This window comes from Canis lupus, chromosome 17, assembly GCF_011100685.1.
Source record: "Canis lupus familiaris isolate Mischka breed German Shepherd chromosome 17, alternate assembly UU_Cfam_GSD_1.0, whole genome shotgun sequence".
NCBI classification, from domain to species: Eukaryota; Metazoa; Chordata; class Mammalia; order Carnivora; family Canidae; genus Canis; species Canis lupus.
Genome location: NC_049238.1, coordinates 35,400,388 through 35,413,915, shown reverse-complemented (window position 1 = coordinate 35,413,915; position 13,528 = coordinate 35,400,388). Strand labels below are relative to the sequence as shown.

The 13,528-nt window shown below is 36.4% G+C and overlaps 1 protein-coding gene across 1 annotated transcript in view; it reads left to right on the top strand.

Moving 5' to 3' along the window:
- The window catches only part of BUB1 (BUB1 mitotic checkpoint serine/threonine kinase), a 43,024-nt gene that overhangs the window by 15,684 nt on the left and 13,812 nt on the right, over positions 1-13,528 (top strand). The window contains exons 10-17 of the mRNA XM_038561422.1: positions 2,926-3,185; positions 4,983-5,041; positions 6,324-6,452; positions 6,548-6,658; positions 7,424-7,523; positions 8,557-8,638; positions 10,814-10,988; positions 12,787-12,871. Of these exons, the coding sequence (XP_038417350.1) occupies positions 2,926-3,185; positions 4,983-5,041; positions 6,324-6,452; positions 6,548-6,658; positions 7,424-7,523; positions 8,557-8,638; positions 10,814-10,988; positions 12,787-12,871 (1,001 nt within the window). The remainder of the gene's footprint in view (positions 1-2,925; positions 3,186-4,982; positions 5,042-6,323; positions 6,453-6,547; positions 6,659-7,423; positions 7,524-8,556; positions 8,639-10,813; positions 10,989-12,786; positions 12,872-13,528) is intronic.

The window sequence follows — 13,528 nt, the reverse complement described above, 5'->3', positions numbered from 1 at the left end:
CATATTTTGAAAATTCTAAAAACGCATGACCAGGGCAGCCTGGGTGGCTCAGCAGTTTTAGTGCCACCTTCCGCCCAGGGTGTGATCCTGGAGTCCTGGGATCGAGTTCCATGTTGGGCTCCCTGCATGGAGCCTGCTTCTCCCTCTGCCTGTCTCTCTGCCTCTCTTTCTCTCTGTGTGTCTCATGAGTAAATAAATAAAATCTTAAAAAAAAATTTTTTTAATAAGTAAATATGCATGACCATATGATTTTATAAAAGCAGTGGAAAGATGTATATATATGTATGTATGCATGTATGTATATAGTTACATGTATATAAACGAATGTTCTTCATTGCCAATATTGTAGTTTGCATTTTTCTAGAATTTTACTGAGCATGAACACATAAATATGTATAGAATTGAAGTTTCTATATAAATAAGACTTACTTTCTGATTTTACTATCTAACCCATCTTACAGATCTTTCCTTGTTATTACATAGAGAAGTAACTCTTTTTAATAACAGTGCAGTCTTCTGTCCTACCTTTTAGGAAGGGCATGTGTCATTGGAAACTTACAAACCATGCTACAGTGAGCATTCTTGTACCTGTGACATTACTTCTCTAGGAAAGATACAGAAAAGTAGAATTGCTGCTGAAGTCTGTGTACCTAAGATACTATGTATCTCCCCTCCAAAAATTTACCAGTTTACACTCACATAATAGTGAATAAAAGTATGTGTGTCTTGTATACACTTAGCTAACATTAGGTATCCTAAATATTTTCAACCATCTGATCTGTTTTTTCCAATCACAGGTGAATTTGGACTTTAACAAAATATTTAGTGACTTTCTTTTTTTTTTAATTGATTTTGATGTACTTTGTTCCTTTTTCTGTTGGATTGCTGTATATTTTTCTTATATAGTTGGATTTCCTTTCTTATATAATTTATCTTTTCCCTAGATAGTTCCAGGAAATTATTAAAATAATTGTTTCATTATCTTCTTTTGCTATGTTTTTGTGGTACTTACTTATCAGTTATTTCTCTAGACTCTCGGAAGTATCTAGAAATAATGCTTTCGTTATGTTCAAATGCATCAGATGTGCTCTTGTTTCACTTCTTTTGGCCACATGCCTCCCAGAGTCGCCTTTCTGCCTCCACGTTGGCCTACAAGCAAGCTGTCCTCCCCTCACTTCTCTCTACTGGTGTATCCCTGCTTATTTTATAGTTCCCATGGTATTGTTTCCTTTTATCATCCCCGTTTTGGTGGCACACAGTCTCAAAGAGATTTTTAATTTAATTTAATTATTTTAAGATTTTATTTATTTGACAGAGAGAGAGAGAGAGAAAGCATGAGCAAGGGGAGAGGGAGGAAGAGAGGGAAAAGCAGAGCCTGATGCAAGGCTTACTCCCAGGACCCTGGGATCATGACCTGAGCTGAAGGCAGATGCTTAACCAACTGAGCCACTCAGGTACCCCCCAAAGAATTTTTTTAAAAAATTCACAGATGAATATTGATTTTTTGAGATCACTTGCATGTCTAAAGCATCTTCTTCCCTCCCACTTGTGCAATAATTTGGCTGGGCATGATGTTCTGGAAGGAAATCAATTTTTTGGGTGTTCCTGCTTTTAGCTCCACTTTCACTTCCATTCTGAGATGTAGCTAAATATATGAGCTTTTCCACAAATCAGCTTTCTCTGCCTGCTATTTCAGGTGTTAGAATTTTTTTTATTATCCTTTTGGGGAGGTTTCAGAGGGAGTAGATGAAAAAGCATATGTTTAAGCCACTGTCTTTAACCAAAAGCCTCCCTGCATCGGACTTTGTGTTTTGATAGCATAAGGATATATTTCCCAAATGTGTTACCACCTGCCCCTACATTTATTGAGCAACTTAGCCTTTCCCCATTGATTGAAAATACCTTTATCGCATACTAATTTTTAATATACAAAATCAGTTTCTAAAATGTCTGTACCTTTGTTTTGGTTAATATAAGGTTTCTTCTTGATGATTCCATATTGTACATTTACCATAGCTTTGTTGTAATTTTTGATATCTGGTATAGAAAGTGTGATTGTTCTTTTTCAAAATAATTCTTCAGAATTGAATATTATGATTATTTTTAATCTTTTAGTTTGGTAGTGAGAAAATGGAATAGATTATTTCTAATTTTTTTGATAACTAGTAAAGGTGAACTTTTTATATTTTGTCCATTTGTTTATGAAATAACTATTTTTACCCTAGGTATTTAGTGCTTTTCTTAACCATTTGTGAGAATATTTTCTTATGCTGAGGAATTAATAACTCTTGTATCCTTTAACTTTTTTTTTTTCCTTTAACTTTTTAACATAAAAGTGCACAGTTACAGTCTAAGTACATGTAAGTAGAAAAACAAAGGTTTTTAGGTTAAGAGCTTAGTAACCTTCCCATTGTGAGCCATGCTTTTGTGGCAGCTATTATTGCTATTTATATTCACATTTTCTATCCATTCAAGAGAAAATAGTTACCAGGTGTATTTTAATGGAAGGAATACCATTATGAGCATTTGATGACATTGATTTGTTGGTCCTTTCCCAAAATTAAGAGATATAAGATAGTTCTTAAATACTGATAAAACTGTAGGGGCTGGTTATTTCAGTGGCTAGAAGTATGAGCTGCCAGTTGTATCTGTGGTTAAGAAGCTACAGAAGCAAAAAGATAAATAAATAAAAATAAAAAAAAATAAAAAAAGAAGCTACAGAAGCATCCATCATGTAAAGTGGTCTTTGTTGTTGGCTGTTTATTTCAGAATACCTGAAGGGGGGATGGAGATACAAGGGGAAAGGAAGCCACTGAAGACCGATACCATTCTTCGAAAAGCTGTAGTACTTAATTAGTAATATCCTGGATTTAATTGGCTGCGGTATTTTTGTTTGTTTGTTTGTTTGTGTGCTTAACATGAAAGGTTAATCCAGCATCTATGGGGCCAAGCGTAAGCTCCCAGCAGGAACTGAGAGTTCCGTCTCTTCCAGCCATCAATCATGAGACCTCAAAGAACATAGGAGAGAAACCCAGAGAGGCGACTCCTGTTATTCCTCCTATGGCAAATGCTGTCACTGCTGCTTTCGTGTCCCCAGCCATCAGCCAGAGTCTGTTTCCTCCTGTTCCTTTGCCAGCTCAACCAGTGACAGACTCCATGTTTACAGAGGCCAGAAAAGATGCCAGGTAAGGCAAAAGTAGTCCTTGAGACGATAGCTACATGAATGGCATTTGTCAGCTTCTTTAACATGTTCTGCAGTGTCAAGAACAGTATGTAAAAGATGAGTGCTTCCTGTTTTTAAAATAATTTTTAGATGGGCATGTTGTTGAAAAACCATGTTACCACAATACTCCAAATCTTTCAGACTTAGTACTCTAATTTTTTTTTAGGGTATTTACTTCATTTCATACTTTAACCTTGAATTAAAAATTTTCAGTACACTGAAACTTAACAATCTTTTTGTAACTGGAAAGTATTCAGTTATTAAACTGAAATTGCCTTTCCTGCTGGCTTTAACTGAATACATGTAGTTATTATTCCTGTCCAGACAGTCTCTTGACATGTGTTCTCATAATCCTTCTGTCTTCACCAGGAGCAATTGGGGATTCATATCTATTACACAATATGCCAAAATCTTATCTTTTTCCTCAATTTTGAAGCATTTTCCTATATTTCAGAAATTATAATTAATGTTACAATAACTTGCTCTGTTTAAATTTTTACCTTTAGTGACTTTGGCTTGCTCCCTTTACACAGAACAATTTTATTGATCCATTAGAAAAAAATGAGAGCTCTACAGTGTAACTTTGACCCTCTTCTTGAGCTAAACTCCTTAGCATAGGTTATGATTTACAAGTACTAGTTCTTTAAGACTAACTTTTATCAATGATTTCTCCTGGAAATAAGATTTAAAATGCTTTTTCACTCAGGTTACAATAATAATTCAGACCTGTGTTGTACAGTATATTTATTTATTTGTTTGTTTGTTTATTTATTGTGCAGTATATTTAAAAAAAGAACTGTTGTGTCATTGGGGGCTATGACTTCATTAGTTCTTTATCATTAATGCAATTATAAAATAATAAAAACAGGAGAGCAGTTACAGTCCCAAAGAGATATTGAATGTTTAACTGCCCCTGCAGATGGAGAAACCAGACCCAGTTGACCCTATAAAACTGTGAAACTCTTTAATCTATTGAATACTTAGATCTCAGTCAGAAGCAACTGAGATTGACCCTGATCCTGGCCCAGGCCCTGATCCATTAGGCCTGACCTAATGGACCCCTCTGATACTCTATTTAGCCAAGACAGCTTACCATGGCAGAGAAAAGGTGCCTTTATCTAGAATCTCAAATAAAAACTAATGTTTTTAAGACAGTTTGGTGGGGATTTATAAAATTAAGTGTGTTGCACTTTTTACTTTATATCCTAGCATGGTCCCTGCTAAGGGAATTCTAACGATGTTAAATCGATGAAGTCCACTGTCATGATGGTACTTCAAACCATGATATAAATGTCTTTTGTGCCATTTTTTAAACTTCTCGATAACTCTTAAAGTCTGAAGAACCAGAAGAAGATTTGTGGCTACTGGTTCATCACATGAGAGGTGGCCCATCAGCTAAAGCATGCAAGTGCTTCCCATAGCATGACTCTGGCTAGCTGCACTGGGCACCCAGGCCTGGACCTGGGTGTGAGTCCCTTAGCCTATGTAATAAATGGGATCGTTTGAATTGGAAGCCATTATTCTGCCCTACCACATAGGAACGATCATCATGATGTTAAAATACAGGCCCACCGTGTCAAGCAAACATGTGGTACCTGGCCTTTACCTCAAAAGGAAATGAAAGAAAAAAAAATGTTTCATTTACTTACACTATAGACCTAAGCACTTCCATCTGTATTTTAAGAACAGGCTTGTAATTGCAGACTTTTTCACTGTTCTTTTTTGAGAATTAGTATATCTCAAGAGTTTTCTCTTTCAGATGTGTGACTAAAAGTACTCATGAGTTCAAGCCACAGAGTGGAGCAGAGATAAAAGAAGGTAATATTTAATTATAGTAAATTTGTTCCTGACCTTTTTGCCCAGAATCCTGCAGGTCACTGAGAGACCGGTTTGGTGGCAGTGGCTCATAAAGACTTCAAACCTTAATGAACTTAGGTGTTCACTTTCCTATTCTTAGCGTTTAATGATTAGGTAAGCCCCAGGCCATCTCAAGTAGAGTAGAAATCCACTTCCTGATTACATCTTCTTAATTAGAATCCTTTGGAAACTTGATTTGTGAAACCTTTTTTATTAAATTTCTCAGCAGATTTATCAAAAACAAGAGTCATCTTTAATATATTGTGAGATAGGGAAGGTAATTAAAAGTTTAATTAGGAGTATTCTACTTTGTTAGAGGCATTTGCATAAAAGGTACGTTTTATGAACAAAATAAGATACCTCAATTGTGCATTGATTTTCCCCCCCATCTGATTTTGGCATCCTCTCTGGTGACAGCCTAGTGGGGAGCAAACCTGCTTGAAACAGCTGATAACCCCCGCATTTAACCAAGACTTCCTGAACACTTGCGAGATGCCAGGCATATTCTGGTACTTAGGGACATAGTCGTGAACAGAAAGAACAAAACCCCCACCAAGGCAGAGGAGTAAAGAAAGTGTTGGGTGGAAGGGGATTAAGGTTTCAGAGGTGACCAGAAAAGATGCTCACAAGGAAAATGATATTTTGGATAAAATCTCAAAGGAGGGAACTGCCTATACAGCTAGCTTGGACAACCTGTTTCAGGCAAAGGGAAGAGCAAGTACAGAGCCTTGAGGCAGGACTCTGATGGCTCCTAAGCACAGCAAAAGAGGCCAAGAGGTGGCTAGAGTGAATCAGAGGAGAAGGAGGGAGGGGAGGTCTGAGTGAACATGCTCAGGTTTTGTGGGGCCTTGGGTGCTATTGTCTGGACTCCAGCTGAGTAAGATGAAAGCCAGTCTTAAGATTCATGGTGTAACTATAAACCTCTATTTCTTGGGATATAGTAGAGTGAAAGGTACTAGTTATGACAACCTGCTAAATTTGATAATGATCTTAGACCAAGCCACTTAATCTCTTTGAATTTTCATTTCTTTCTGTAAAAGGATAATTATACCTTACCTACCTCATGAGAATATTATAAAAATAAAAATGAGAGCTATGCAAGCACTGTAATAACAGAAGTCCTTAGTGATAATTATCAGCAATAATAAAATGTTTTGATTATAATAAGTTTCTTAAATTATGTCCCTTCTAAATCACTCTGATTTCTCTACTGGTAATGCATTTTGCCCCATTTCTTTTATAGGGTCTGAAACACATAAGGTTGTTAACGCAGGTTCTTTTCATACAACTCCAAACACGTCGCTGGGAACGGTTCAGGCGACCCCATCCAGGGTGCAGCCATCACCCACCGTACACACAAAAGAAGCATTAGGTAAAGCCTTTGGTTTGAGTGTGTAGCATCTGGCAACAAATTAATGCAAGCACTTTCCCACTCATGTTTACAGTTACTCTTTTTATTCTTCTAAGGTTTCATCATGAATATGTTTCAGGCTCCTACACTTCCTGATATTTCTGATGACAAGGATGAATGGCCATCTCTAGATCAAAATGAAGATGCATTTGAGGCCCAGTTTCAAAGTAATACTTTATTTAAACGCTACTAGGTACAGACATTGTGGGTGGTTGCCACAGAAAATATCAAGGATTTATACAAGAAATTGCCCTTCCCTTGATTAGCTTGTCACAGAAGGGCAGGGAATGAATGAAATAAAAAAAAAAACACAACAGTGTTTGAAAAGATACTCAGTGTTTGTCATAGATTTGTTTTGTTTCTTAAAAGTAAGTACTACAGAAGGACAGAATCCTGGTAAGGGATGGCCAGGAAAACCTGAACGCTCGAGGTGTGACTTGAGCCTTCCCCGGTAGAGGAATGTCCTGGGTGGAGTGTTGGGGCCCACATTTGTTTAGAGTCCCAGGTTTCATGCTGGAAGCCAGAGAGAGAGAGCATGATAAAGATAAATAGGATACTTAGACTCGGGAGACCTTGGAATAGAAAGTGAAGAGGTTAATTCTTTCTTATAGAAAATGGGAAAGAAGGCTGCAGAGAGCTTTTTTTTCATCATTGGGTAACAAGAGCAGTGTTTTAAGAGAATGATGAATACTACGCTTTGCTTGTAGCAGGAACTCAAGACCTAGAGGCTTGAGAGTTAAAAACTGTGACCATGGTTAAGTCACTTCATCTTACTACAAATTGACTTACCTCATTACCTAGTATTTGAAAAATGTATCAGTTCTCTTCTGAAAGCTGTTATTCCATTTTCTTATTTGTAGGTGAAGTTTAGCATAAATCTTAGCGTTTTTTCCTACTATATTAATAAAATGCTACTACTTACTCCAATGCAGAAAATGCAAGTTCTTCTGGGGCTTGGGGAGTCAATAAGATCATCTCCTCTTTGTCATCTGCTTTTCCTGTGTTTGAAGATGGAAACAAAGAAAATTATGGGTAAAGAAACATTTGATTATAGTTTTCTCCTGTGTTCACCTGAAGAAACAACTAGCCAGTTTTTCCTCCAGTGTTAGAAGAAAGAGAGATGGTGGATTGGGGGAGATATCTCTTGTCACAGTGACATGAAATGCTTCAGAGCTTCCTCTGAGACTTGAGGTAGTGAGAAAATGTGGCCTGCTGATCAAATGGTCTGTGTCTCAGTGCCAGCTCTGCTGCTGGTGAGCCTTTTAATCCTGTGATGGGAAGATTGTTGCTGTAGCATTGTTACACAGGAGTTACAAGAAAGCAGACCTTCCATAGCAAAAGCATGTGTTGACAGGAAAACAATATGGTTATAAAAATTATCAGAGAATTGAGGGGTTCTATAGATTTGAAATTGTATTAGGTGTGAATGAGTTTACCAGTACAAGTATCCATACATGCTCTGTTTATTATATTTGTAGGATTGTTACAGAAAAGGAAGTGTCTTATATTGAGTCATGTTGCAGAGAGATGTTTCAAGCTGAAAGACATTACATTAGGGTGCCATATGTGGGAGTAGAGGGGGTAACTCCAGCAATTTTCAGTTTACAGTTTAAACCATGGAAAGAAAGGTGGCAGTATGAATTAAGAGTATCATGATGTAGAAGAGATTCATCCTGAAGTAGAAAGGAAATAGTCTGACCAGCTCTCAGGGAAATTCCATGGCTAGACCTAGTCCTAGAGATAAGAAATAAAATATATGGCATCCATGACATTCTGTTGGCCGTGGCCCTACCTCTTTTTTTGTTCTTAAAATTTATAACTCCGTGTAGTAGAGATTTTATATTTTTCTACCCTCTCTTAAGTTACTGTAAATCTATTTTTATGTACATAGTCAAGTTAATTCCATTTGTACTCAGTGTTCTTACAACTACTGTGTCAAAGTAAGGAATGTGTATGTAAGTATTAACTAATTAAATAGGATAAGTGGATAATATTTCTAACAGTCTCAAGTGGTAGTATTTCCTTTAGTATATTACAATTTATAATTTTACAAATCTTTCCTTAGATTACCACAGCCTAAAAATAAACCCGCAGGAGCCAGGACCTTTGGAGAACGCTCTGTAAGCAGATTTCTTTCAAAACCCAATGTAAGTACCTCACTGCTCAATCCATGAAATGGATCTTACAGTTCTTTCCTCTTCATTTTACCAAGTGGTATGGCAATCAAATGAGATAGTGTATGTAAAACAATGCTGGAAAATACAAAGATATATGAAGAGTGGGTTTTGGGGAACATTATGCTAATTATTTGAGTATCGATTTTGTATCACACACTATGATAGATAAAGAAACTAAATAATGATAGGATCCTGACCCTCAAAGCCTTCCCTTGTGGCAGGAGGAACAAGTAGGGGATATATTTTTTTCCGAGACCCAAGAAGTAAGGCCTACAATGGAATATGAGAAAAACCAACAAGTCTGAATTAAACTGAACTAGTTCATCATCAGCATAACTCAGCAGACAAGTGTCAGCAGTGGACTGGCCCAAAGCATTCTTCTGTCACAGCAGCAATTGTATCCAACCCGTATGCAGCTTCCACTCTAGCCCTGAGTGTAACCACGTGATGTGCTTTCTCCATTCACTCCTACCCAGCCCTCTGGCTGTGATATGTTAGAGAGCAGTACTGGAAAGCTGTACTAAATCCTGGCTCATAGTTTGAATTCCCCAGTGGATTCTTTTGAATGAATTGTCACTCACTTCACTAATACTTCTGATGAACTTCTTGACCTTCTTAAAAACTTCAAATAATGGACTGAATATATAAAAACTATGTACTATATAAGCCATGGGTGACACCTTATTAGCAAGTGAATGGTTTTGCCAAGTACAATTTTGACTCAGCAGTTTCTGTCTTTGTGTACTGATTCTAAAATGTGACCATTGCATTTTTGGAGAAATAGCTAATTCTGGGGCTGAAGAAGGAAAATACAAGATGAGCCTAGAGCATCTTGTGGTGCCAGAAAGTAAGAAAGTGCTTTAGAAAAAAAGATGGCCTAATAAAAGAACTCAGGAGGCAAGCTGAATAAGCCCATGGCCAAACCTGGCACAATGCAAATAAGAAAATAAGTAGAATAAGGTAGTATTGGATTATAACCTTAGAAACAAAATAAATATCTGTATTGATATAAACAAATGGGAGAGGACAAAATAAACCTTCCTTACAGAAGAATTGTAGGTAATAAATGTAGAAGGAATGAATGATAATAGAAAATCACCACTGGAACACCATAGTAATCCTTGTTCCAGGCAAGATCCACAGGGAATGCTAAAATTCTAAAATTAACGAGTGAAACTTTAAGAAGAAGCATGATATTTGAACTATCTCACCCAAATTATTAATGTGGTGATTTTAACATATGTCCACAAATACTTTAATATCCCTCCTTGCAGGAGGTGAATCTTAATTTACCTCCCTTTGAGTATAGTCTAGACCATGTAGGCTTCTGACAAATAAGGGTCAAGAAAGAGAAAAATAGTTCCTCATAGAGGAGAAACCTAACACATACTACCTTTACCAGGTGATTGGTTAACCTTATCAGTAGTAAGTTGTGTTGCTATCATGTACCCCTAATGTGATGTAATAAGAAAGGGCACTTTACCCCTGATATTCTGCCCTGAAATCTATATCCCACTCTAAACATGAGAAAAGGCCAAATTTAAACCCAGATGGGAGAGACATTTTACATAGCTCCTGACCAGTATTCAGAAATGTAAGAAACACTGGGACAGACCAATAAACTGGCACAAGTTTGAGGAGACCCAAAAAGACATGATAACTAAATCAACGTGGCGTCCTGGACTGGAGCCAGAAACAGAGAAGGGACATAAGTGGGAAAAGGATGAAATCCAGACAGCATCTAGACTTAGTAGGATTGTTTAGTTTTTACAAATGCGCCAGGATTCTGTAAGATGCTAACATCAGAGGGAGTTTGACAAAGTGCACATGGAAACTCTGTATGATCTTCATAACTCCTCTGTAATTCTAGACTTTTCAAATTAAAAAAAAAAAAAGTAAAAATTGGAAAATAAAATGCAACCCTTGAATACAGTATGACTGCACTGGAGTGTGTTAAAGATGAAGTGTCCTGCTTCTGGGGAAAACAGAACTCTGATGTCCTTGACTTTGTGTTAGCCAGGGGTGACATCTATTTCCTCTGTAATTCCTCATTTTTTTAAATCTTAAACAGTATCAATGAGTTAAATTTTGTTGCCAAGACAGGGAGATTGTTTCTTTTTTTTTTCAGTTCATCTTTTGTTGTAGGAAGTACCTCACACTGAAGAGTTTTCCGATGACTCAACTGTCTGGGGTGTCCGCTGCAACAAAACCCTGGCACCCAGTCCGAAGAGCCCTGGACACTTCACAGCTGCCGCACAGCTTGCATCCACACCTTTCCACAGACCACCAACAGATTTAGTACCTGCTCTGGAGGATAAAGGTGTGTGTCACACCACTTGAGTGTCTTGTCTTCTGCCACCTTCAGTTCATTCAGGATTACATTTTCTTCTTAGAGATTCCAAATGGAAGTTTAAAGATCATCAAGAGGAAATTTAAAATCCATTTACTTATCATTGCCTGTATGAGTTTTTCTTTTGGCATACTGTTTTCCGAAAGTCTATGCATTTTAGAAACTTAGTAACTTAGATTATAGATAGAACGGTAGAAAAACCTATAGAAGCATTTAAAGACAGATATACAAAGTCCAACCCATTTATATAGGATATAGGTTTATGCTATGTTTACTGCAAACAACATGGCTGGGACAGACAGGTTATTTGAATGCTAAAAATAATGAACATTTCTATTTTAAGAGTAGCAAATAGCAAATTTTAGTCCTTGGTATATGTCTACAAATTTTATTACTTTAGAGTTGTAGTTGTAGAGTTATTACTTTAGAGTTGTACAAATTTTATTACTTTAAGTACTACATTCAGGAATTTCCTATTTTCTTCTTCTTATTTTTTTTAATGACAAACTTTAAGAGAGTAATGATAAAATGCAGATAGTTCTTATTTCCCCTAAACATAACACTCCTACATCAAAGTCTTTATCTGAATTGAACCTTAATACATTGAGCACAGATAATTAATTATTACCTATTAAGTACCAACCTACAAAATATATTGGCAATAAGGTCTGGGACCATTTTACCATTTTGATGAGTTTTTTCCTAGACAAACTCCATCATTACTGACACTTTTATTAAAAAGAGTAATTGTTCCTCCAAGCAATATAATGAAAGAACTGTCAAAGAATTTCACTCCCCTACATGGAATCACATTTTAATAAGTCGAACTTGTAGACCTAAAAATTTTTAACTAAGGAGTAAAAAGTTTTTCTTAGAGTACTAAACCAGTATGTTACCTTTCTTTTCTGGATTTTAAAGGAGAGTTCAGTTGATACTTGGACAATTGCTAAATGCCATCATAAGCTTGCTATTTTAACAAAAAAATCTTGGGAAAACTAGTTTAATCAGTTGAGTCAGAGAGTCAATATTGGCTGTTCTTGGAGTATTTGCACTTTGGTTGGATAAATAGAAGCTAATGTTCTAGTGCTAAAAAATATTAGCACCTGTTTGGTGACACAATATCTGATAAAATTCAGTTCAGTCTAATACTAGGCTATTTATAGTATTATGTGTATATATATAGAGAGAGTATATATACTCCATAGTACCACCTATGTAGTTTATCTTTCCGTAGATAAACTTTTTTTGTTTTTAGTTAAAAGGAATGATGTTAAGAATTGCCAGGTATCTTCCTCATGTAAACACTCTAAATCAGTTTAATCAACTAAATGCTAACCGACTAAATACTAAATATAAATAAAGCAGTTAGATAGGCAGTAAGACACTCAATAAATCTCTGCTCTCCAGAAGCATTCCAGTGTTTGACTCTCCATGTCCTTGTCATCAGGTTCTCCTAAAGCATGGTGTGCCCTCCACCCATACCAGTAACCTCCACAGGCTGGTCATCCTGCCCACAGCAGACCTGCCATCCTTTGGACCCTTTTCTCTTGAAGGATTGGATGTATAAAGTTGAAGTGCTCACAAATATTAATAGTAAAAAAAATTTTTAGTGTTTTTTTTCCCCCACTTTAAAAATATTAAGGAAAATTTTACCATGGAACACTATTTTGAAATTATAATGAAAGTCATTGTAAAAAGGAATTCTGGACTTTATAACCATATAAAATCATATGCATGCATAATGTCTCTAATTTTCTACATATTTCAGAAAATGTGGCAGCAAGAGAGTGTACCCATGTGACTTTGGATTCTCGTGAAGAAAACGTAGAACCCTCAAAAGAGAGAAAGTTCAGGTATTGTGAGATGTGCTTGGTTCTGTCATTCCACTGTCACTCTGGCTTTGCTTTTAGTATGTAGTGGAATACGTAATTCCAACACTTTGAGGCACATGAGATTTTATTGACTTGTAGGTAGAAGCCAGAAGGTAGGTACTCTCTAGAGATATACATACAGTGATAAACCTCAACAGTGGATATATCAGGGCAGTGAGAGAAGCAGCAGAGTCTCTGTGAGAGTGGTTCCCATGACTGACTTGTACTCATTTCAAATGTGCGTCACTGTAATTTCAACCTGTATCTCTTAGGTTCAGAGGCCTTGCTGTCACCACTATACTGTCTTGTTATTAAACTGCCTCTTGTTATTAAACACCTTTTCATAAACTAAGACTCCAGTAAATAAATTGGATAAAAGACTTGAGCAGAATTTACAAAAGAAAAAAATATGAATAAGCATGTAGAAAATAGTTAAGTCCCTAATTAATAAAATCAATGCAGATTAACAGATCTTGCCTTTAACACAGTCTGTTACTGCCCAACAGGAAACTTCTACATACAACTAATCTTCTGATTTATAAGAGTGCCATAAGCCACACTTGGCATAAGATTAATATAGAAATACATAGGACAAAAATCAGTTGCCAGGGGAATTACTGTCTAACACAATATTGTCTT